At 46.2% G+C, this 25,117-nt stretch overlaps 1 protein-coding gene across 1 annotated transcript in view; it reads left to right on the top strand.

Annotated features, from left to right (window-relative positions):
• ERICH6 (glutamate rich 6) overlaps positions 1 to 25,117 on the top strand; it is a 39,053-nt gene that overhangs the window by 4,545 nt on the left and 9,391 nt on the right. Inside the window, exons 5-13 of the mRNA XM_065410538.1 lie at positions 673 to 800; positions 8,219 to 8,294; positions 10,153 to 10,268; positions 12,970 to 13,032; positions 14,223 to 14,281; positions 14,383 to 14,499; positions 15,725 to 15,826; positions 15,906 to 16,063; positions 23,279 to 23,346. Coding sequence (XP_065266610.1) covers positions 673 to 800; positions 8,219 to 8,294; positions 10,153 to 10,268; positions 12,970 to 13,032; positions 14,223 to 14,281; positions 14,383 to 14,499; positions 15,725 to 15,826; positions 15,906 to 16,063; positions 23,279 to 23,346 — 887 coding nt within the window. The remainder of the gene's footprint in view (positions 1 to 672; positions 801 to 8,218; positions 8,295 to 10,152; positions 10,269 to 12,969; positions 13,033 to 14,222; positions 14,282 to 14,382; positions 14,500 to 15,724; positions 15,827 to 15,905; positions 16,064 to 23,278; positions 23,347 to 25,117) is intronic.

Genomic DNA, 25,117 nt, shown 5'->3' with positions numbered 1-25,117 from the left:
ATGGGGACTGTACAACCAGATAGTCAATACAATCAGTACAATTAACTGTCGTCTTTGCTTTCACTCTTCTCCAGATGTTGGTCCTTAGTTATATTATGATCATTTGGTTGGAAAGAACCATGATCCATTGTCATGTAGATTTCTCTCACCCTAATTTCACAGCAAAATTGGTTATTCATCAAGAGGGGTACCTACATCTTAATATTCCCAGTGATGATGATTCCATAGCTTTCCTTACTCACATATTCCATTGTGAAACTGAAATTCTGTCCCTGATAACTTATGTGCAACTCTCCTTGCCTTTAGTGAAAGTTCTGTACATGTTTCACAGGGCAGAATTAGGACCTTATACAAGAAATATTTTTCTAATATTTAACTGAAATTTTCCCTGCTACAGTATAAGCCTATTACTGTGTGTTCTGTTCTTGTTGATTAATGAGGATAGTCATGGGGCTGTTATAATATGGGTACCTATCCAGTAGGAACTACATTAAGAGTACCCATTTATTTCATATAAGCCACTAAACAGCCAGCTAAGTGTAGCATTTTGTCTTTGGCAATAGGGCCTTAGGAGATGGCAAGCCATCTGACTTAACCATGGGTATTAGTAAGGCACTATGGGTAAAAAGCCCTTCCCCTAAAGTCTGATCACATTGCCTTTCACCTGCTTAGGTCGCCTCAAGACAAGAGTTCAGCAGGAAAATCTGATGGGACCACAGAACCCAGAACCGAGACCAGCCTCCAGAAGAGCACCACAAAGCAACCAGCTCCCAACACAGGTATTATAGAACCAAATAAAGGTAGGACTGGAAGGGACCTCAAGAAATTAATGAGTCCAGCCCCCTGCACTGAGGCAAGACCAAGTAAACTTAGACCATCCTGACAGTGTTAGCGGCGCGTGAGCCCCCCCTTCGGGGAGGCTAGCCACACAGCTTCCCCTTCTGCCCAAGGCTCCGCCCCTACCCCATGTCCACAGGAGCCCTGAGCGCTTGCCCCACCCTGTCCACCGGAGCCCTAAGTGCTCCCTCTCCCCCCGCGGCCAGAGGAGCCCTGGCTGAACTGCCCCGGGCCGCCAGGCTGCCCCTAGTGCCAGCCCACTGGCCTCCGGCTGGTGGTGCAGCTGAGCTCCTGCCGGCTTGGGGGAGAGGGCAGAGCATGGGCAGGGCCAGGGCTTGGTTTAGAGGAGGCTTAGGGGAGGCTTATACCCACTGCCCATGCCTGACAGGTGTTTGTCCAAACTGTTTTTAAAAACCTCCAATGATGGGCATTCCACAACTTCCCCAGAAACCTATTCCAGAGGATAACTCCAACTATCAGGGTAAAGTTTTTCCTGATATCTAACCTAAATCTCCCTTGCTACAGATTAAGACCATTACTACTTCTCCTACCTTCAGTGGACATGGAGAACAATTGATCATAATCCTCTTTATTGCAACCCTTAACATATTTGAAGACTATTATTAGGTCTCCTGTCAGTCTTCTTTTCTCAAGACTAAACATACCCCATTTTTTAACCTTTCTACGTAAGTCAGGTTTCTAAACCTTTTATCATTTTTGTTGCTCTCCTCTGAACTCCAATTTCTCCACTTCTTTCCTAAAGTGTGGTGCCCTTGAATTGAACACGGTGCTCCAGCTGAGGCCTCCTGAGTGCCAAGTAGAGTGGGACACTTGCCTCCCATATCTTACATACTCTTGTTAATACACCCCAGAATGATATTAGCCTTTTTTGCAGCTGCATCACAGTGAAGACTCATATTCAGTGTTATCCACTATAACCCCAGATCCTTTTCAGAAGTACTATCCTCTATCCAGTTATTCCCCATTCTATAGCTGTGCATTTGATTTTTTTCCTCCTACGTATAGTACTTAACACTTGTCTTTATTGAATTTCATCTTGTTGATTTCAGACCAATTCTCTGATTTGTCACAGTAATTTTGAATTCTAATCCTGTCCTCCAGAGTGCTTGCAACCCCTCCTAGTTTGATTTCATCTACAGATTTTATAAGCATACTCCCCACTCCATTATCCAAGTCACTAATGAAAATACAGTATTGACTAGTACTGGACCCAGGACTGACCTGTGCCCTCCCAGTTGGAAAGTGAAACATTGATAACTACTCTTTGAGTACAGTGTTTCAACTAGTTGTGCACCTACCTTTTAGTAATTTCATCTAGGCTACATATCCCTAATTTTCTTATGAGAATGCAGTGTGGAACAATGTCAAAAGCAGGCCCGCTGACAGCAATTCTGGCCCCAGGACAGAACAATCAGTGGGTCCCCACGCATGCACAAGCAGACCACCTAACACTTGGGCGGTGCTGCACCTGCGCTGGCGCCCAGCGAGTTTCCGGCTGCGCTGCTGGGCGCACTCTTCCAGCACAGCCAGGGCTTCGGCACGCCCACCTGGTAGGGTTGCCAACGGTCTAATTGCGCAAACCCAAAGACCCTTGCCCCATCCCCTGCCCCGCCCCTTCACTGAGACCATGCAGGCTCTGAGAGGGAGTTTGGGTGCAGGAAGGGGTGCAGGGTACGGAGTCTAGGTTGGGGCAGGGGGTTGGGGTGCAGGAGGGGGGCAGGGGGCCGGCTCCCAGAAGCAACAGGCACGTCCCTTTAGCAGTGGCTCCTAGGTGGGGGGCCCAGGGGTCTCTGTGCACTGCTGCCCGCAGGCACCGCCACCACAGCTCCCGTTGGCTGCAGTTCCCGGCCAATGGGAGCTGCAGAGTCGGTGCTGGGGACAGTGCGCGGAGACCCCCTTCCCTCCAGGGGCTTTAGGGATGTGCCGACTGCTTCCGGGAGCGGTGCGGAGTGAGGGTGGGCAGGCAGGCTTTAGGCCGATTCAGCTGAATTGGGCCCCGCGCCAAGAGGGCCCCACGCCGCAGCTCTCCACCCCGCCCCCAGCTCACTTCCCCCTCCTCCCCTCCCCTGAACGCTCCGCCCCCTGCTCCTCCCCAGCCCCTGCTTCCCGCGAATCAGAGGTTCGCGGGAAGTCTGAAAAGAAGCAGGGGCAGGCAGCAACAGGTAACCCGGGGTGGCGGGGGGCACGAGAAGGGCTCCGGGGAGGCACGGCCTAGTCCGGCCCCGGTTCCGGCCAAGTGCGCCGGGGCTTCGGGTCCGGCCGGGGCTTCGGGTCCGGCCCCCGCGGCTTCAGCTTCGGCCGGCCCGGCTCCCGCGGCTTCGGCCCCCCCCGGCCCGGCCCCCGCGGCTTTGGCTTCGGCCCCCCCGGCCCGGCCCCCGCGGCTTCGGCTTTGGCCCCCCCGGCCCGGCCCGGCCCCCGCGGCTTCGGCTTCGGCTCCCGCGGCTTCGGCTTCGGCCCCCCCGGCCCGGCCCCCGCGGCTTCAGCTTTGGCCCCCCCCGGCCCGGCCCCCGCGGCTTCGGCTTTGGCCCCCCCGGCCCGGCCCCCGCAGCTTTGGCTTCGGCCCGCCCGGCCAGGCCCGGCCCCCGCGGCCCGGCCCCGCGACGCGGCCCCGGCCGCCCGAGGGGCTCTGGGCCGGACCCAAGCCCGGCGAACACAGCCGGAGTGCGGCTCGATTCCTGGGGGCGGGGCTTGCGGCAAGCCCCGCCCCCAGGAATCGGGCCCCGCTCTTGCTAAAGCCAGCCCTGTGGGCAGGAAGCCTGCCTTAGCCCCACTGTTCTGCCGCTGGCAGCGGCCAGGGCACCCTTTGCCCCCCCCCCCCCCCCACGCTTCAGCGGGCCTGATCAAAAGCCTTACTAAAAATCAAGATAGATCATATCTACTGCTTCCCTCCTATCCACTGTGCCAGTAACCCTCTCAGAAAAGGAAATTAGGTTGCTTTGGCATGATTTGTTCTTGACAAATCCATGTTCGCTTTTCCTGGTAACCCTATTATCCTCCAGGTGTTTACAAATTCATTGTTTAATAATTTGTTTCAGTATCTTTCCAGGTATCAAATTTAGGCTGACCGGTCTATAATTCATGGGGTCATCTTTGTTCCTCTTTTCAAAGCTAGGTACTATGTTTGCACTTTTCTAGTCTTCTGGGACATCACCCATCCTCCAGGAGTTCTCAAAGATAATTGCTAACGGTTCAGAGATTACTTCATTAAGTGCCCTAAGATGAATTTCATCAGGCCTTGCCAACTTGACTATCCCTAACTTATCTAAATATTCTTTAATCTGTTCTTTCCCTGCTTTGAATTCCTTCCCCTTTGTTGTTAATATTAATTGTGTTGAGTAGCTGATCACCATTAACCTTTTTAGTGAAGACTGAAGCAAAATAGGCATTAAACACCTCAGCTTTCTTCATGTCATCAGTTATTAGTTTTCTTTCTCCACTAAGTAGAGGACCTACACTTTCCTTTGTCTTTCTTTTGCTCCTAATGTACTTAAAGAACAACTTCTTATTGCCTTTTATTTCCCTTGCTAAATGTAACTCATTTTGTGCCTTAGCCTCTCTGATTTGTCCCTACGTGCTTTTCTATCCTTTTGTACTCCTTAGCAATTTGCCCATGTTTCCCCTTTTTTAGGATTGCTTTTTTATTTTCAGGTCATTAAAAAGCTCCTGCAGCCATATTTGACTCTTACTGTTCTTCCTATCTTTCCTTAGAATCAGGATAGTGTGCAGTTATGCCTTTAATATTGCCACCTTGAGAAACTGCCAGCTCTCCTGAACTCTTTTCCCTTAGATTTTCTTCCCATGGGACCTTAACCTATGAATTCTCTGAATTTGTTAAAGTCTGCTTTTTTGAAGTCCACAGTCCTTCTTCTAGTCCTCTCACTTCTTCCTTTCCTTAGAATCATACTGAAAGCTGGCACATTATCTTGAAAAAGCACAGTATCAAAGTGCATCATTTTTTCCTAGCATAGAAAGGATTAAGAATAAGCATTGCTCAGAGAATGAAAGCCAGACACATATTACATATGCACAGTGTAACTACTGGATTTCCCACCCTTCACAATCTGGTTCCAGAGAGAAGGTGTCCTGCCTGTCTAGTTATCTGCCTTCTGAAAGGTGGTGTCTCATTAGATAGTTGGAAAATCTAATACAATTGCAACCTTAAAAAGAACAGTGTTCCTCTCTTCCACAGTGACTTCAGGTCCAACTAGGCTAGTCAGTTTAATAGTAACCCTATTTTATGTCATTTATAAGGTCCCCTGCAAAGTATCTACTCCCCACTTAGAACAAAAACACTTTCTAGTGTAGGCACAGCTTATACTAGCAAAAGAGCTTTTTTACTGCTATAGCTTATCATAGTTCCCCAAAGAAAACAAGCTATGCCAGCAAAAACATATTTTTCCCCAATATAAATCATGTCCAGACTAGGGCTTTTACTGATATAAAAATGTAATAAAAAACCTCAAATCCCTAAGTGACATTACTATACTGGAAAAAGTTTCTAGTGTCGACCAGGCCTAAACTAAAAGCCATCTGGATACAGCCCGATAGGAGATCAGATTAGATGATCACAGTGGTTTCTTCTGGCCTTGGAATCTATGAAAGTGGAGATCTAATAATCTTCAGGCAAGCACCCATCAACAAAAGGGATCAGTGTCCCACCTGTATAAATAAAGGGGATGTTGTATTAATTGTGATGTAGTATATGGGCCCAACAAGTTAAAGGCATTAGCATAACCTGTAACTGTTCCACATTAAACAGTTCTAAACAAGGTTTGGTATATGAGACCTTAGCCAGCTTAGTATCATGGAAAACACACTAGGAAATTCATACCAAAGGTCAGAAATGTATTGATTTGAAACACAAAAAAAGGAAAAGAATTAAAAGAAGGCAAAAAAACCCATTGAAACGGAGTGATTATGCAAAACAAAGTTAGTCTTTTTAGAGAGGGAATATGGGTTCGAATGCTGTTGCCTGGGATGTAGGCAGTCTGGTCTAGTAGTCAGAGCAGGAATCAGGTCTAGTGGCCTAGCAGGCACCCAGGTTGGGGAAACAAAGCCAAGGGTCAGCACCAGGGTCAACTGCTAATTACCAGAGGCAGGGGTCAAGTCAGAGTCAGGAATCGAAGCTGAGGGTCAGAGCTGAGGTCAGAAACCAAATGCCAGAGCCAGGGGTCAAGCCAGAGTCAGAAGTCAGAGACAGGACAGGTAAGTGATGGTGGAAGCGAGGTAAGGGCAGGAAATGGAGGAAGGGCAAGGATCAAGCACAATGCATGAGCCCAGTGGGAACAGGAGCAAAGGCAGGGGTGAGGTGGAAGCCAGGAGCAAAGCAGGAATTGGGAACAGGGTTGGGTGCAAGAAGCAGGGTCCCAGGGAGCTGCATCAGGAAATCACCTTGTTGCTCAAACAACTTCCTGTACCGCCGTCTGGCTTAAATAGCGGGGTTGGACCAATCGGTGGAGGCTGGGTGCTCCTCCAATCAGCTTCTCAGCCCACCAGGTTTCAGCAAACATGAGGTAGAGGCCAGGGTGCAACAGTTGTCTGGGAACTTCAAGGCCTGGGACACCACAGTGAGTCTTATTCCATCAAACAGTCCTCCTTGATGAGGAAGAAAGTGACTAGTTCCGTTTAATCCTGAGTCAGGAATGATGGTCACTTTCCTGCTTTTGACAAAACAGATGGACCCAGAAGGGAGAGAAGAGAGATAAGATAGTAAAAATGAGGAAATACAGCTTTTGTTGATGTTCTCAGGAAACGGGGCTAGTCAGTCATAAATAGGTGCTTTGGGCTGGCACATCACGCACCTGTTGCTCTGGACCCTGGCTTGCCTCCCCGGTCAGGGACATCTGGTTGGTCAGGTCCTTCTCAGGCTGAGCAGAACTGGATGGGCTGTCTCATCTCATTGTGCTAGTGCTGTGCAGCACAGTATTTTTTAGGCTCAAGTGAAAAGCGACAAGAGTGGGGGATGGAAAGAGAGAGACAAGGGAGGGGAAGACAGAGCAGGATCTCTCATGTAGCAGGCAAGGGTCCTTGCTGGTGCAGCGGTGATGGTCACGTGTTCCCACTATGTGCCAACATCTGGGTGTCACGATGGAAAGTCCCATAGCAGTGGCTGTAGCAGTGGCGGTATTAGTCTTTCCCTGCCCTCCCAAAGTCTGTTTTTAAGGGCCCCAAAAAGGGGTGATTGGCTGAAATAGCTCCTCCCCTCATTATTTTGTCCAGCAATTAGGCCTCATTTCCAATTCCACATTCCCCTTGTTTACTAAGCATGATCTTAACATAGTCCTTCAGTTTTATCAATAGGCCTTCTTGTTTGGATTAATTTAGTCTGTCTTCCTTTTGTACATTTCCCCACAAATAGATTGTTATAGGTTATTATAACATTTAATGACCTTTCAGTTACTTTTCCACAGGTAAGCTCACAATTAGGATAAAGTTGTAGGCTCAATTATTACAAAAGAGAGCAAGAGGGGAAGGATTAGTAAATCCAATAAACAAGCGGGGGGCAAACTATCAAGAACTAGCCAACCACAATGAATGTGTCTTACCATGTGTCCTAAGGCAGCTAAGGAAGAAATTTTGTCCACCTCTTCCAAGAGTTAGTTCCTCAATCAAGTCTTTCACTGAGAAACTTGTGCTCTATGATCAACCAGAAAGAACATGGGATGACAGCAGGCCCAACACAGCCAAGGAGGGGCTTAGGGCAAAAGCTGATCATTGAAGTATTTATGTCCTAGATTTGGATGGACTTTATAAACAGAAACATAGCATATTGGCAGGCAGGGCACTTCGAGAAGGGTGGGCATAAGTGACTCTTAGTGCTAGACAAAAGGAGCACCTGAGCAGCTGAATTCTGCTGGGATTGAAACCTCCAGGTCAATAGCCTGGGAAGCCTAGTGAGGATAGTATTACTGTAGGTTAGTTAGTTAGACTCAGGGCTGGCTCCAGGCACCAGCGGAGGATGCATGTGCCTGGGGCAGCACATGCTAAGGGGCGGCATATTTTTTTTTTTTTTGCTTCAGCAGTTTGAGCGGCTTTTTTTTGGGGGGGGGGGGCTTGGGCCGGCAAAAATGGTAGAGCCGGCCCTGGTTAGACTGCATGCGGCAATAATAATCCCTCAAAACAGATTCAGGAGTTAGTCCTGAACACGTCATCTTTTTGAACGAAGTAGAAAATTTCTGCTCTTAAGAAGCACCTTGCTATGGAACTACCATTTAAAAAGTAGCATGTGTTTTAGTTTGGATTTTAACACATACAGTTCTCTCTCATGAACCTAGACAGCACCTGCAGTGAAGAGTCTGTGTGTTTAATCATTTAGTATTGTTTGTATTGCATGCATAGACTAGTTTGTTGTGTTCAATAGGTACAAAAGGCCTTCCTACAATCTTAGGTGGAATTAGAAGAGAAACTTGCTCTCCCTCATTACACAAGTTAAGCAGGTAAGCACATGCAAAATTACCACAGAACTTAATATGACTTGTCAAACAGGATCATAAGCTGGGAAACTTAGAACCAGTGAGGAAAGCTACTTACAAATCTCCATTGCTTTCATTGTTGTTCCTGAATATAGTTCAAGCCTGCTTTTAAGATATAGGCCTGGTCAAAGGTGTTTGACAGCCACAGAGACTGCGGTCTTCTATTTGTCCACAAAGCTGGTACAGCATGAGCAATGGTAGCATGGGCTACTCTTAGAATAAGCTTCAACCTGGATTTGGAGGGAAAGTATCTGTGAGTGAAAGGGTAGTTCATTCTCTATGTCCATCCTGTTTTGGCTTCTACTTAAATAACCAACAGGGGTGCCGATTATTTGTGCTATGTCTGTCTGGTGGTTGTTTTTGCGATGCCTGTTCACTAGGATCTGTACTAGGACCACCAACATATTTCATATACATTACTTGCTCATAGCTTTGAGCAAGCTAAAGCTTTCAACTCAACTGTTGAAGTCACCTCTCCAAGGTAGTAGGACAGCTGCACTGTGTAGTGGAAAAGGGAAGAGTTCTATGATGCTTTCAGTCTGTAAGGAACGTCTACACTTAAAATGCTACAGTGGTGCAGCTGTGCCGCTATGGCACTTCAGTGTGGACCAGTGGTTCTCAACTCATGGCTCGTGGGCCTCTTGCAGCCCAATCAGTACACAGCTGGGGCCCATGTGACATCCTCAGGGCCATACAGGTAGTATATATATTGTGTGGATGCAGCCCATATACCGCATAGAGAGCTGCATATGCAGCCCACAATGGTAAATAGGCTGAGAATCACTTGTGTAGACACTTACTGCAGCAAAAAGGAGGAGTTCTCCCATCCCTGTAGTAAATCCATCTCCCCGAGAAGCGGTAACTAGGTTAATGGAAGAATTGTTCTATCAACCTAGCATGGCCTACATGGGGACTTAGGACAGCTTAACTATGTCACTCAGGGGATGGGAGGATGGATTTTTCACACCCAAGCAATGTAGCTGGGTCGATCTAATTTTCTAGTGTAGATCAGCCCTAATTTTAGATTTCATGTTATGCTTTAACTATAAATTGGATATAGCTGAGGTGGATTGTAATCTTCTGCATATGAAAGGTGTTGGAAATCAAGGGGATACGCAAGTGGATTTGCAAATTTTAACTCAGTGCTGTTTAAAATAGACTATACTTAAAGTTGATAATGTTTCACCTACTGAACATTTTTTCCTTCCCCATGCCTGCATCTATTATTTTGTTGTTTTTTAAGTTTGCTCATGAGTCTTGGGCCCTTGGATTTGATTTATAAATCAAAAAGCCATAGATACTTAACAGGGTCTTTGTGATCAGACACAAGAAGAGAAAAGTCAAATATTGGAACAGTCAACCTTGATGGTGGAGCACAGGAATTTTAAATGCTGGTTTGATTAATCCTGGTTTCCCAGACTTGACATCTTTCATCTCAGTTCTTACCATGGAAGACAAGAATTTTTGTTTTAAAGTATAAAACAAACCTAGTGTTCATTTACTTGCTTCTTAATGCTTTGAGAGAGAAACCAATCTGAGATTTTCATAGTTTAATCTCAAAGGCCCTTTTTTAAGGACATTTTCGTTGTCTAGTCCATTGGAGACCTTCAGAAACTGACTTGATTGAGCGTAAGTCTATAAATCTTACAGACAGCAAAAATAAGTTTCTAGGCCTTTAGTCCTACATACATGTGTTACTCTAAATTCTAATAGTGTATTAAACACTCAAGTTGGAAAAACCTCCTGCTTGAATAGATTTTCAAAAGCAACTTCTTTGCATCTACCATACATGATTAATTTGCAATTTGTGTTTTACATGTAGGGAAAGAAAAACATCTTATAATGTTGATTACTCAACTCAAGAGAAACCTTTAGGAATTTCAGTGTCAATGCAGACGGAAACAAGCTGGATTTATGAACATATGTACAGAAAAACCAGTAAGAAATGGCTTTGCTAGTTCAAGTATCTGTTGCTTACTGTATAAGAGCCAACTTGTGTAGTAGTAATTGCACATTTATAGCATTTTTCTTCTAAGGTGCCTAGTAACCAAGGGTTTGTGTAATTCCTTATTTTACACAAGGGTAAACTTGACACAGAAGTCAAGTGACTTTCCCCAAGGTTCTACAGCAAGTCAATGTCAGAGTTGGGAACAGAACCTAGGAGAGCTCCTTGCTATAACCACTTAGGGTGACCAGATGTCCCGATTGTATAGGGAGAGTCCCGATTTTGGGGTCTTTTTCTTATATAGACTCCTATTACCCCCCACCCCCGTCCCGATTTTTCACACTTGCTGTCTGGTCACCCTATAGCCACTAGATAGCACTTCTTCTAAATACAACTATTATTAAACATGTGACAGAATGTTCAGCTAGTAAGAAGAAAACCCAGCAGTCTGTGGGGGAATGCTCAGCAGATAAAATACCTAGTTGTGTACCATATCCCTATGGAAAATAACTTTCAAAGCCTCTAAATAGAGTTGAAAATGTATGGCCTCTTTGCTTCTGCTGCTCAACTGAGTCATCCAAATTGGACCAAATGTTAGAGAGGTGCATGACTGGGATAATATCTTTTATTGGACCAACTCCTGTTGGTGAGAGAGACAAGCTCTTCTTCAGATCTGGGAAAGATACTCAGAGCATCACAGCTAAATGCAAGGTGGACAAGATTGTTTAGCATAAATAGTTAGCACATATTGTAAGGGACCATTCAAGGGAGAGTGGCCCATTAACACCTCTGCAGTCACAGGACAAAAAGAGGGGGTTAGTGGATTACAGATCTCTGTTTAGTCAATGATTTTTAGTGTCTGAAGTAATGAATTTAAGCTCCCAGGCTCATCTTTTGAAAGTGGATGAGGACTGATAGGTCAGATATAGAGCGATCACTGTGTGAAAAGTGTGATAGGATGTTTTTATCATTTTCCTATTTCAATTCATTTGAGAGCATAGTGATTGTCTGGTTTTACTCACGTAGTTATTGGGACATTTAGTGCACCAGATGAGATACACCATATGTTGTGATAGGCATGTGCAGGATCCATGGATCTTGAAAGGTGTGTTGTGGGGAATGTTGATCATAGCAGTGGAGATATGTCTGCAGGTTTTGCATCTGTTGTTCTGGCAGGGTCTGGTGCTGCTTTGAGTTGGTGTGTCCTGGTCTGACAATAAGTTTGGAGAGGTGGGGGCGTTGTTTGAAGGCCAGAAATCAGGGTTCAGAAAATATTTCTTTCAGGATGGGGTCCCCATCAAATATAGGTTGTAGTTATTTGATGATATCCCATATAGGTTCCAGTCTGAGGTGTAGGCAATAACTAGGGGTGTGCAGTTGGAGGGGATTTCTGTATTGAAGCAGGTTCTCTTGAGGTATTTGGGTGGCCCATTCCATGATCGAATCTACTTCTCTGGTGGAGTGTCCTTGTTTGGTGAAGGAGGTTTTGAGTGTGTTAAGGTGTATATCCCAGACTTTCTCCTCGGAGCATATTCTGTGGTATCTGAGTGTCTGGCTGAAGATAGATTTCTTGTTTGGGATAATTATTGGATCTGTGAAGGTAGGTGGGATGATGTGTGGGTTTCTTGTATATAGACATCTGTAGGATTCCATTGTTGAAGCTGATTGTGGTGTCCAGGAAGCTGATGCTGGTGTGGGAGTGTTCTAGAGAGAGTTTAATGGATGGGTGGTGGTTGTTGAAGTTGTGGTGGAAATCTATGAGGGAGTTCAAGCCATCTGTCCAGAGGATGAAGATATCAATGTGTCTCAGGAATATCATTGGTTTTGTGGTGCATTTGTCCAGAAATTCTTCTTTAAGGTGGCCAATGAGGAGGTTGGCACATTGGGGAGCCATCCTAGTACCAATGGCTGTTCTCATGGTTTGGACAAAGTGTTTGTTGTTGAATATAAAAATATTATGGGGGAGGATGAAATGGATGAGTTTGGCCATGTGTTTGGGGTGGATATCTGAGGGTTGTCCATTGTCTTGCAAATATTTGAGGCAGGCAGCTCTGCCGTAATTGTGAGGGATGTTGGTGTATAGGGAAGTGACATCCATGGTGGCAAGGATGGTGTTCTGAGGCAGGTGGTTAATGTTGCAGAGTTTGTAGAAAAAGTTGGTTGTGTCCTGAAGGAAACTGGCTCAAAGGCTTGTTTCTAAATAAAAGATATTACTTACCCCCCTTGTGTCTCTAATATCCTGGGATCGACACGGCTACAACTACACTGCATCATCCAAATGCTATCTGCAGTGTTATTGTAGCTGTGTTGGTCCCGGATGTGAGAAAGACAAGGTGGCCGAGCTAATACCTTTTACTGGACAACCACTGTTGATTGGGATATCCTGTACAAAAGGGCTGCTCAAATAGACTTTAATGGATACTTATTTGTAAAATCCAATACAAACACATTGCAAGAGGAAATACTGGAGACAAGATGGAGCATCGAATGCCTGGGGCCTGTAGTCTCATGGCACCACGCCACTATATTAAAGAGAGGCCCGTCCACAGTGTAGCACTCAATGTATTTTGGTCTCCCCCCTTGGTGTTTCCTCTCCTCCAGCTAAGCATTCCCTGCAGCTCTTTTCTTTGATGAGATCAAACACATTGTCAAAGCTTGGCCACTGCCTATGTTGACTGTGTATTTTAATTCTAGTTCAGAGAAAGACTGAAGAGCTCAAGAAAGACAGCATTCACATCGCTACTGCTGCTGGAAATGGTAAACTGATACCCAGAGGAGCTGCTTCTGCTTTCCCTCTTGGAGGGCTGCATTCAATTCTGGACACACTAATACCTATTGGATAGTGACAAAGGGCAGGGAACTCAGAAAAGAGCAACAAAAATGGTTTGGGATTAGAAGGATTGACCAGATTAAAAGAACTAGAAGTGTGGCTTCTTTGAGCCATAACTGGGGGAATATGACTTGTTGCAAGATTGTGAAGGATGTAAATTGTAAGGTGGAAGGTGAATTATAAGGGGTGGCACAAGGAAATAAAACTGAGTAATAGGATTCGTTGTGACTGGATGTCAGGAAAAGCTTCCTGCCAACCATTTCTACTGGACTGGGAATAGCTGTCTGAGGGGAGTGGTGAAAACCCCTTAATTTCGGATATTTATGTGTAGACTAAGGGCTTGTCTACACAGGCAACGTTAAAGCGCTGCCGTGACACAGCACTGGGAGAGAGCTCTCCCGCTGCTCTAAAAACAACAACAACAACAAAAACCCACCTCTACAAGGAGAGTAGCTACCAGTGCTGGGAGCCGTGCTGTCCAGCGCTGGTGCACTGTCTATACTGACACGTTACAGCGCTAAAACTTGCTGCGCTCAGGGGGGTGTTTTTTCACATGCCTGAGCAAGAAAGTTGCAGCACTGTAAAGTACCAGTGTAGACAAGCCCAAAATATAGGAAACAGTCTTGCACTGGCAGGGGATGGATTAGAAGACTTAATAGGAGTTTCCCCATCTCTAGCTTCCAGTCTTTCTTCTCAAGACAGCAGAGGTGGGAACTGCTTTAGACACTATAGCCCTGATCCAACACTTCACTTAAATGCTTAGATTTAAGCAGTGAGCAGTCCTGTTGACTTCAATGGGACTATTCCTTGTTTAAAATTAAGCCCATGCTTTACTGCACATGCTTAAGTACTGTATGGGATCAAGGCCTATATGTCCTTTCCCCAATCAAAGCGGGGAAGGGCTCCACACTGATGGACAGCAACCCTACCAATGGTTTAGGAGCAGTGTGTTGATAAGCTCCAAAGATGTTCCAGCTAGGTGGCATGTGTTAAGGAAGGGGAGGGGAGAGAAGGGGTGTTGAAAAGCCAGGGAGGGAATTCCTCCCAAGATGCTAGGAAGAAATGCTCTCCTAGAACACAACGCCTTCCCTAATTAATTCTCGTTGCTGCTATTCAGATATACATGCAGTGCTGTCACAAGACCTCAGCAGTTTAGGCATTTTGTGCGACATGGAGGTATGGTTCTCTGGTCCCTACAATTATACATTTTATTCTTAACAATTTTCCCTCTGAAAAAGAGCTGACTCTACACTGAATTTGCTGTTTTCAAATTTAAGTTTAATGAAGACTTCATAAGGCTGTTTGAGGAATCTCTGCGCACACTGTCCCATATTGGGCCACCAACTATTCTAGCATATAGGCCAGAATCATCAAGAGAAGGCCTGGAGATACAGGTGATGTTTCTTTCTGCTACATGGAAGTGTGTTTGTATTAACCCCCAAGAGCCGCAGGAGGGAAAAATGAAGTCTGTGTAAGATGCTGCCATCTGTCAAACTCAACTTGCAAGGGTTTCATTAGCAGTGAGGTGGTCATTCACTAGGGCACTGAAATGTCTAATCCACGTACCAAAATACATTAGACTGTGCAAGCATCCCACACTATTTTATGCTGAGGATATGTTTCTAGGGCAAAATCTAGTTCTTTCACTAAAACTGAGATATACAATCTTATTTTGGTTTATGCATAAATGATGCACGCACAGTACATAGTTCTGGGTACCCAAAGTGGTATATGTTTATCTAATAGAGACAACACTGCTTCAAAAATAAGACAATGGCCAAGCAATCTCAATATCATTCTGTAAGGGCTGGGAGCTGGAAGCAGACAGTGTTCCACTGACCAGAGCTGCCCTTTAAACCCACCTGATCATTTATCTGAATTTGATCCAGGGCGCTGGGACTAAGGGTAGGTCTACACTTACCCAGTAGTTCGGCGGCTGGTGATCGAACTTCTGGGTTCGACTTATCGCGTCTTGTCTGGACGCGATAAGTCGAACCCGGAAGTGCTCGCCGTCGACTGCGGTACTCCAGCTAGACGAGAGGAGTACCGCGGAGTCGACGGGGGAGCCTGCCTGCCGCGTGTGGACCGAGGTAAGTTCGAACTAAGGTACTTCGAACTTCAGCTACGTTATTCACGTAGCTGAAGTTGCGTACCTTAGTTCGAATTGGGGGGTTAGTGTAGACCTGCCCTAAGAAATGCCTTGTTAAATAAATAAATAAATAAATAAACAAACAAGCAAGCAAGCCACAGGGGAAGGAGGAAAAACGGTCTCTGAAAATACTTTTTGCCAGGAACCCAGGCAACAAAAAATTTGCAACACTGCCCAGGCTCCTCTGTCACCAACTTTGCAGGAGCTAGACAGCTCTTCAAGATCCCTAATGAAATAAATTGGATAACTTACAGTGCTTGGCAATCTCCTTAGAAAGTAAAAGTGAGCCATAGTCTTCAAACTGTCATGCTAATCAGCTCAGAAGCTTGGTTGTGCATGCATAGACTGAAGTAAAGGACTTTAAAACATGGCGTTCTTGAAGGTGCCTCCTTTTCCTAGAATAGGAGGATTATAGAAACATCACATCACCATGCAAATCCTTGTTTTCCTCTCCCACGGCCCCATTGTAGATAGAAGAGGAATCTACTGCAACATGTGAGTACTGTGGCAGCTTGCTGAAATTATTTCCTTCCTATGAAGATCTTGACCCAACCTCTGAAGATTATGAATCAGTAAGCAATTGGAAAGAGTTAACAGAGCTTCTCCACGAATCACCCCCTACTGGAGTAACACCACTGCTTTGCTTTTCAGTTTTTCTGTTGTGAGCAAAATCAGGATCTCTATGAGTACATCATTACTGAAAAAAAGATTTATGAGAACGCTAGAAATGAGTCAATCTCCATTGACCCTCATGCAGCCCACGGCAGTGAAGTGGACAGGCAGCAAGCAAGGGAGAAAGAATATCAAAGGTACCATTTGCTGGTAAAATATAGCGAACTGTGCAGTTGGTTCTTTTCGGGAACAACATTCTAACCTGGGGGAGACAATGCGGAGAAATTCAAAATATAGCAGATGGGAGTAAAAAGAGAATCTGCACCAAACAGGAGGAATATATGTCAGGAAAAGTCCAGAGAGGGCCTGGTCAGCATGTGTTAGTATATGCCCCACTTGCACTGTCTTCTAACTTATATTAGTGACATCTTTGGCTTTAGTAATCTTCAGAAAGTAAATGAAGCCAGACTCATAATCGCAAACTGACAGTGTTTAGGGCCTAAGTCTTGTCCCAAATGCTTAAGCCACATTTTTCAGAGAGATGCTGATTTTGGATGCCTTTGGTTTTGGGGTAACCAAACTGAGATACTTCGAACCCACTTGTCAGAGGTGCTGAATACTCGCAAAATTGACATGTATTTGGGTTGTGAGTGCTCAGCACTTCTTAAAAGTTGTATTTGGAGTGTGTGTGTGTATGTAATGTATATATATCAGGTCAGTCCTTGGTGTCAAGGTGGCAGTGAAGATCAATGGCAATTGCCCTGCAATCCCACATTATTACTACTTAGAGAGGTCTGTTTAGAGGGATTTATTAGATTGTTTTAGCATCAAGTGATACTTCTAGCAGTAGCAATACAGAAAAAAGGCCAAACCTTTCAGGTATGCAAGACAGCAAGATAATGAGAAAACGGTAAAAGGTTTGTCTGTTCTCTCCAAACTCCATCTCTACCTACAGTAGCAACACTATCCTGTACCATCAATCAAATGAAATGGTGACTTTATAGAAATCTCTCCTTCCTTAAAGAAAGAGAAAAGCAAAATAGGATGGAGCTGCAGAGAGTGGTAGAAATAGGCTAATGCCAGTACTCAGCGGTACAAATTTAATTCTTAGGCCTTGTCTACACTACGAGAGTACTTCGATTTTAGTTAATTCGACTATGTGGAATCGATATTACTAAGTCGAACGTGTGTGTCCACACTAAGGACAGTAATTCGACTTTGTGAGACTTTGTGAGTCCACACTAACGGGGCAAGCGTCGACATTGGAAGCGGTGCACTGTGGGCAGCTATCCCACAGTTCCCGCAGTCCCCCCTGCCCATTGGAATTCTGGGTCGAGCCCCAAATGCCTTCTGGGTAAAAAAATGTGTCGAGGGTGCTTTTGGGCGCCTGTCGTCATCCGTCCGTCACTCACGCCCTCCCTCCCTCCCTCCCTGAAAGCGCCGGCGGGAAATCAGTTCGCGCGCTTTTCTGATTACTGACAGCGCGGACGCCACAGCAGTGCGAGCATGGATCCCGCTGCGACCATCGCTGCAGTTGTGGCAGTTCTCAACGCCTCGCAGCTTCTCCTCCACCTGTACCAGAGGCAGCTGCAGATCAATCATGAGAGGAGGCTACGGCACCACCGTGACGGCATGAAGTCGGACACTAGCTCCGACCTCTCTGAGAACATGAGACCCAGCGCCCAGGACATCTCGCTGTCACTGGGTCTTGTTGATACTGTTGAACGGCGATTCTGGGCCCGTGAAACCAGCACGGAATGGTGGGACCGCATAGTGCTGCAGGTCTGGGATGAATCTCAGTGGCTGCGCAACTTTCGCATGCGGAAGGGGACTTTCCTCGAACTGTGTGAGTTGCTGTCCCCTGCCCTGAAGCGAAAGGACACCCGGATGCGGGCAGCCCTGACTGTCCAGAAGCGAGTGGCCATAGCCCTCTGGAAGCTCGCAACGCCAGACAGCTACCGGTCCGTCGCTAACCAGTTTGGCGTGGGCAAGTCTACCGTGGGGGTTGCTGTTATGCAAGTAGCCAGGGCAATCGTCAAGCTACTGCTATCTAAGGTAGTGACCCTGGGAAACGTGGAGCTCATCAGAGATGGCTTTGCCGAGATGGGATTCCCAAACTGCGGTGGGGCTATAGATGGGACTCACATCCCTATCCTGGGACCGGACCACCAGGCCAGCCAGTACATCAACCGGAAGGGCTACTTTTCCATGGTGCTGCAAGCACTGGTGGACCATCGGGGACGTTTTACCAATATCTACGTTGGATGGCCTGGCAAGGTTCATGACGCTAGGGTGTTCAGGAACTCTGGTCTGTGTAGACGGCTGCAGGAAGGTCTTTACTTCCCGGACCACAAAGTAACTGTTGGGGATGTGGAGATGCCTACAGTCATCCTCGGGGACCCTGCATACCCGCTAATGCCCTGGCTCATGAAGCCCTACACTGGCGCACTGGACTCAGGGAAAGAACTATTCAACTACCGGCTCAGCAAGTGCAGAATGGTGGTGGAGTGTGCTTTTGGCCGTCTCAAGGGGAGATGGAGAAGCCTACTCACTCACTGTGATCTCAGCGAGACCAATATCCCCATTGTGATAGCTGCTTGCTGTGTGCTCCACAATTTGTGTGAGAGCAAGGGGGAGACCTATATGTCGGGGTGGGAGGTTGAGGCAAATAGCCTGGCTTCTGATTACGTCCAGACAGCAGGGCGATTAGAAGATCACAGCGGGACGCGCTGTGCATCAGGGAGGCTTTGAAAGCCAGGTTCCTGACTGAGCAGGGTCTCCAGTGACTTTTTACTTTGTGGACACAGATGCTGAACCTGCCCCCATTTCTTTACCCAGTTACTGTTGACTATCCTTCCAAGTTACATACCCCCTTCCCCACCTTCCCAACAAATAAAATCTGTTCCATTTTGTTAATGAACAAGGTTCTCTTTTTTACTGTTTTCGCGGGAATGTTTTAAACCGGGGACGCAGACTGTGGCGGGGGGCGGGCTTAGTGTTTTGATGCAAATGATGCTTCTAAAGTCCGGGAATGACAGGCTCCGCAGTGCTGGATTGGTTGTTTCAACGCAGCCTGCCAGCAGTCCTGGGCGGGACTGCATGTATGTGTCGGCCAAGTGACTTTCTGGCAGGGGGCGGAGGGTAACAGATCCCCTGCTGCGTGGCTCTGTGATCCAGGATAAGGACCGCGGCATAGGATCTCTAACTGCCCTCCCCCGCCACAAAGTCACAGATCAACCCCCTCGCACCCCAGAACATGAAAACCGCCTCCCAGACTGACCAGGGTAACTGGTGACTGTACTGTGTATGTGTCCTGATGCTGGACCTGCCCCCGCCTCTGTAGCCTGCTACAGGTGACTGTCCTGTCCAAGTAACAAACCCCTTCCCCCCCTTCAGACAGAATCCCCTCCAAAAGACACTCTCGGAAACAGTACTTAACAGAAACAGATGTTTTATTATGAACCGCACATGAAAGGGGGGGGGAGGAAACTTGGACGTGGGCTAGTGTGAGATGGGTAGGAAAGGACTTTTCAAACTTTGGAATGAGAGCCTTCCATTGCTGCAGCAGTGTGTAGGGGCCGACTGAAAGTTTTAACGGCCCTTGCCGCCCCTCCTTCTTTGTACTTTTGGTGAGGGGGGTGTGGGACTTGGTGGCGGGGGAGGGCGGTTAGAGATAGACAGCAGCAGGGCTCTGTCCTCCTGCCTCCGGTCTTGCAGAACATCCACTAGGCGCCGGAGCATCTCCGTTTGCTCCCTCATTAGTCCAAGCAGGGTTTGAGTAGCCTGCTGGTCCTCCTGGCGCCACCTCTCCTCCCGTTCCATGACTGCTCTGTGCATTTGTGACAAGTTCTCCCTCCACTGTGTCGTCTGGGCTGCCTGCTCTCGTGAGCAGTCCATAAGTTCATAAAACATGTCTTCCCGCGTCTTTCTCTTCCTTCTTCTAATCTGCGCTAGCCTCTGGGAGTGTGATGCCAGGCTGGGTTGGGAGACAGTCGCAGATGTGTCTGTGGGAATGGGAAAAAGGGAGTAAATTCCTGAGACAGATAAATGAAGTTGCTAACAAAGAACATAGTCTTTCTCTGTGAACAACACCATGCACTGGACCTTTCACATGCGCACTCAGGACAAGGTCGAATTTTCGGCCCTCGCCTTCTGTGTCTGGGGTCCTGCAGTTGCGATCAGAGACGCGTTGCAGGACACCTCTACTTCTGCTGCAGGAAAACATGGTAAGCCGTAGACTTGTGGCAGCTTAAAAATGTAATAGTAGCACTGGGCTCCTTTCGCACTGAATGCAAGGCCACTCTCTGCTGGCAGCAATCAGGGAAGCATGAGCTCTGCCCCTGTCCCACCACCTCGCGGCTGTCCCCGGGAAAGATCCCTGTATGCTGCCCCTCTGCCGCCTCCACCGCGTGGCTGTAAAGCAGTCCCAATACTAACATTCCCCTCCCTAATTTAAAGCAGGGCGTCATGTGTGACATTACACTCATGAGGATCTCGGAGACCGAGAGGGGAAGGATGCTGCGTGAGACCATGCAGAGGCCTGGGCCGTATGCCGCCATGCTGTGCCGCGCACTGATCCCGGACTACCTGATGGACTCATGGCGTGGGAACGTGTGTTACCACGGGGGACCGAACAAGATCGCCCTGCCGTGGAACCTCATGCGCATGCTGGAGCTACCGCTATGCCGAGCTATCCCAGGAGGACTGTCTGTCCATTCCCGGGCACATTGACCGTCTTTTCATTTAAGTTCAGCATAAGGGACTACAGAGTGGAGCGTCCTGTGGTGGCCTAATCATGAATATCCGGACATTACTTGATTTTCTATACATAGTTAGGAGTAAATAGTTCACTAAGCCAACTAAATCATGAACAACAAATTACTAATATAGTTAATATTCCTGTTTTGTTATAAATAAAAGTTTCTATGTTTAAATGAGTGACTGAAAAGCCCATTCTTAACAATATAAATATTCCAGTTATGTTTAAATGAAATGTTGAGATGTTTAAAGCACTCACTGCTTGATCCTTCCCCTGATTCGGTGTCCGGGGTAACGGCTGTGGACGGTTGGTAGGGGATCTCGGTAAGAGTGATGAAGAGCTCCTGGCTGTCGGGGAAATCAGCGGTGCAAGCGCTGTCGACTGCCTCGTCCTCCTCATCTCCTTCCTCATCTTCCCCGTCACCTAACATTTCCGAGGAGGAACCGGCCGTGGACAATATCCCATCCTCGGAGTCCACGGTCACTGGTGGGGTAGTGGTGGCGGCCGCACCTAGGATGGAATGCAGTGCCTCGTAGAAACGTGATGTGTGGGGCTGGGATCCGGAGCGTCGGTTTGCCTCTTTGTTTTTTTGGTAGCCTTGTCTCAGCTCCTTGATTTTCACGCGGCACTGCGTTGCATCCCGGCTGTATCCTCTCTCTGCCATGGCTTTAGAGATCTTCTCATAGATCTTTGCATTCCTTCTTTTGGAGCGCAGCTCTGAAAGCACGGACTCATCGCCCCACACAGCGATGAGATCCAAGACTTCCCGATCAGTCCATGCTGGGGCCCTCTTTCTATTAGATTGCACGGCCAACTCTGCTGGAGAGCTCTGCATCGTTGCCAGTGCTGCTGAGCTCTCCACGCTGTCCAAACAGAAAATGAGATTCAAACTGGCCAGACAGGAAAAGGAATTCAAATTTTCCCGGGGCTTTTCCTGTGTGGCTGGTCAGAGCATCCGAGCTCGAAGTGCTGTCCAGAGCGTCAACAGAGTGGTGCACTGTGGGATAGCTCCCGGAGCTATTACCGTCGATTTCCATCCACACCTAGCCTAATTCAATATTGCCATTTCGAATTTAGCGCTACTCCTCTCGTTTTCGAGGATTACAGAAGTCGAATTTAAAAGAGCTCTATTTCGAACTAAATAGCTTCGTGGTGTGGACGGGTGCAGGGTTAATTCGATGTAACGGCGCTAAATTCGATATAAACTCGTAGTGTAGACCAGGCCTTAGAGAAGGCATTGGTAGAGCCTTTTTCTTGTCCAAGCTGAAAGATAATAACCAGATAAATGAATTCTAACCCTCTGCACAACTAATGAGTAATAAAAAGAGATTAGCTGGATAGTGATATCCCCACTGCAGTATGGACTGGTCATCCATTTTACTGCATATCTTACTGTGCATGTCCAGTTTCTCGGCCCTTACAAGGAAGCCAAAAGCCAGTGCAAATATCTGGGCCTACTCCATAAACTTAAAGAACAAAAATAAAGTGCCAGGGGAAATGTTAAGAACATTTCTATCCCTAAACGCTGAGTTACAGTAGGAGTTCCATGTACTCCTATAATTTATGTACTCCTATAATGTAAGTATATTGCACTATGTACCAAATTTATAATGTATTTGGCTTAATTTTAAACTTAGATAAAGAGAATAACATCACAGAATAGCATTAAATAACAGCCCCCAATTATCGGTTTTGTTTCTTCCTAATCTATTCTTGCCATGGCTTGCCCAGCATTGGCTATTAGGACAGATTCTTGATCAGACTTTAGAAGTATGTTTAGCCAGCATAACATACCTGAAGCTGTGCTGGATACAAAACTGCAAGAGAGAGGCCATTATTTTCTGTATTAAGAAATCTGCGTAGTGTGGATAAATTCCAGTCATTCCATCTTGAAATCCAGTATGCCCACTGCCCTAGCTGTTTAAAAAGATGTTGCACATTATTCAAAGGCTGGGTCAGCTTGTCAAGATAACTCATGGCAGTGTAGAAGTCTTCACCGTGAAATAAAAATCTGTCACATAGTCTGTTAATTTAGGGCTCATGAGACTTCACAGACATTCAGCACAAAATAAAACCAGATCTTCTGACTCAATCTTTTATCGGACCCCAGCAGTTCTGAGCTTAGGAATTCTTTCTTTGTTTTCCAGCTCATCAGCGTTACTGGCAGAATTTTTGTTATCATTTTATCACCACACTGAATATCCTCAGAAGCAAGAGAGGAAATTTCCAGCTCTGCCACCATAACACCGTATTCTGTACTTTCCCTTATGTTCTGAATATCAGTTACAAAATATCAATTAAAGAATCTTGCAAGATGTCAAATCTCATCTATACAAGATGCATATTTACTAATGAGCTAAAAACTGTAATGTATGCAGAGTTGGTCAAACAATCAAGTAACAGTCAAATTTTACATCATACAGTAATCTATAAATGGGCCCAATTCTCCTTTTGTGCACAGATTTCATAGTGGCATCGTTTTACTGTAGCCAATGGAGTTACTTGCAGTTGCAAAAGTAAGAGGAGAATCAGGCCCAGATAGCTGTCAAACAGCAGCTCACTTGTATTACTGCTGCAAGGACATTTGAATTGCACTTGTACCTTTCGAAGCCAGATGTTTGGAATTGATGTCCTGTATGTTTTTGCTTTATAGGCAACAGGAAAGACAAATAGCAAAACAGTTTGCATTCATGGCAGCAGAGCAGGCTAGCTTCGTTGAATGTGAGTTGGATTTTTTTTATTGTTACAATGAACTTCAACTGAAAATTTGTGCCAGAGTTGGAACGGGCTCTCTCACTGGATTTGGATTTCAGTGCCTGCTCTCTAATTTATTAGCAAGTGTGCCCTGCCTTTTACGTTAAGGTGGCTCCTAGCGTGAAAAAAGAAACAGGCCCAGTTGTGTTACACACTTACACAGGGTGGCATATCTCATTCAGACTTCAAAGGCTTATGCTTGAACTGTTTGCTTTAATATACAATTTTACACACACACAAGCTACCTTAATAGAACATGAAAGTTGCAAAGTCAAGCCCTGAAAAGTTAGGAAATGCCAGAATTAAGGTTGCCTGTGCAATCTTCAGTTGGCCTCTTTGCACATATGCATTATGACAGTCTGTAATTACAGTTTTTCACAGGACCATGCTTCATTCAGTGCACAGGATGGGTGGTGCTCAGTTCATGAGAAGCTATTCGCACATTTTGTTTTATCCTCATTGTTCAATGTGTGGTCCTGAGCCTTATTTGCTGCACATTATTCAGAGTCTCTCCTGAAGTGAGAATTATTAATTTTCTCATGGGCTCATCACTGTAGTGTCTAAGTGCTTCACAAATATTAACTTATCTTCAAAAAACTCCAGTGACATGAGGGTTGGTATTATCCCCATTTTACAGATGAGGAACTGAGGCACCGAGATTAAGGTAAAAAGTATACACTTATTTGGGCACCCAATTTGAGATGCTTAGGACCTGGTTTTTCAGTGTACTTATTATGTAGCACTTTATGTATTCAAGCACAACTCCCATTGACTTCAGTTGCAGTTGTGAGTGCTCAGCACTTCTGGAAATTGAGCCCCCTGGTCTCAGGCCGAAAGGAAGAACACACAATTAGTGACCAACTGTGAAAAGTTTGATTTAAGCGACTTGCCCAGCATCACCTAGGAACCCTGTGGCAGAGGCAGGGATAGAATCCAATTCTCCAAGACCACATTCAACTGCCTTAATCATGAGACCATCCTTCCTCTTCCTGCAATCCCCAGCCTCATTCACTAGACAGCTTCCAATTGGGGCGGGGGGGTGGAGGGGAGAAGTAGGGGTCCTACAAAAAACAGTCTCCTTCACTGCATAGCCCTGATTTAGCCTCAAAGCAGATCTAGCCTGTGCACTGAATGAGACAGGGGTCCGGGGGGGAGCGGGGGCAGGGAGGGGAATGTGATAATGTAATTAAAGACTGTATCATAATACATATACACCAGGGGTCCAAATTAAGGGAGCAAAGTAACCTTAACTCTGGCATTTCCTAACTTTGTAGTGCTTGACTTTGCAATCTTAATAATGTTCTTTTAATGTAGGTTGTGTGTGTAATGTCCTAGGATTTGAAAAAAGCAAACTGAAAAACATTCCTTCATGTGGCATCATATTGTCACCCATATGGGTCATCAGCAGAGTTTGAACCTTTGGATTCACTGCACAGACCTCTGTCACTTGAGCTGAGTAACTGATAGCATTAGAAGTTTGTCATCCTCTGTGCAAACCAGCACAGAAGGGTGCAAGATATAGCCATTAAAAGTGAGTTTCACAGAAATTTGTTGACAGAGGAATGGTGAGATTCAAGAATCCTGATTTTCATTCTGGGCTCTGAAAGTGACTGTGCACTAGTGTGCACAGACCCTTATGCCCTCTGCCCCTGTCTTCTCTTCCCCACCACTGATTCCTTGTCCCAGTCCCATTCTCCTTACCTACCCAGTCCTACTTTCCATTCCTCTGGTCCATCAT

Source organism: Emys orbicularis, chromosome 9 (genome assembly GCF_028017835.1).
Source record: "Emys orbicularis isolate rEmyOrb1 chromosome 9, rEmyOrb1.hap1, whole genome shotgun sequence".
NCBI classification, from domain to species: domain Eukaryota; kingdom Metazoa; phylum Chordata; order Testudines; family Emydidae; genus Emys; species Emys orbicularis.
This window is presented reverse-complemented; position numbering and strand designations above follow the sequence as displayed.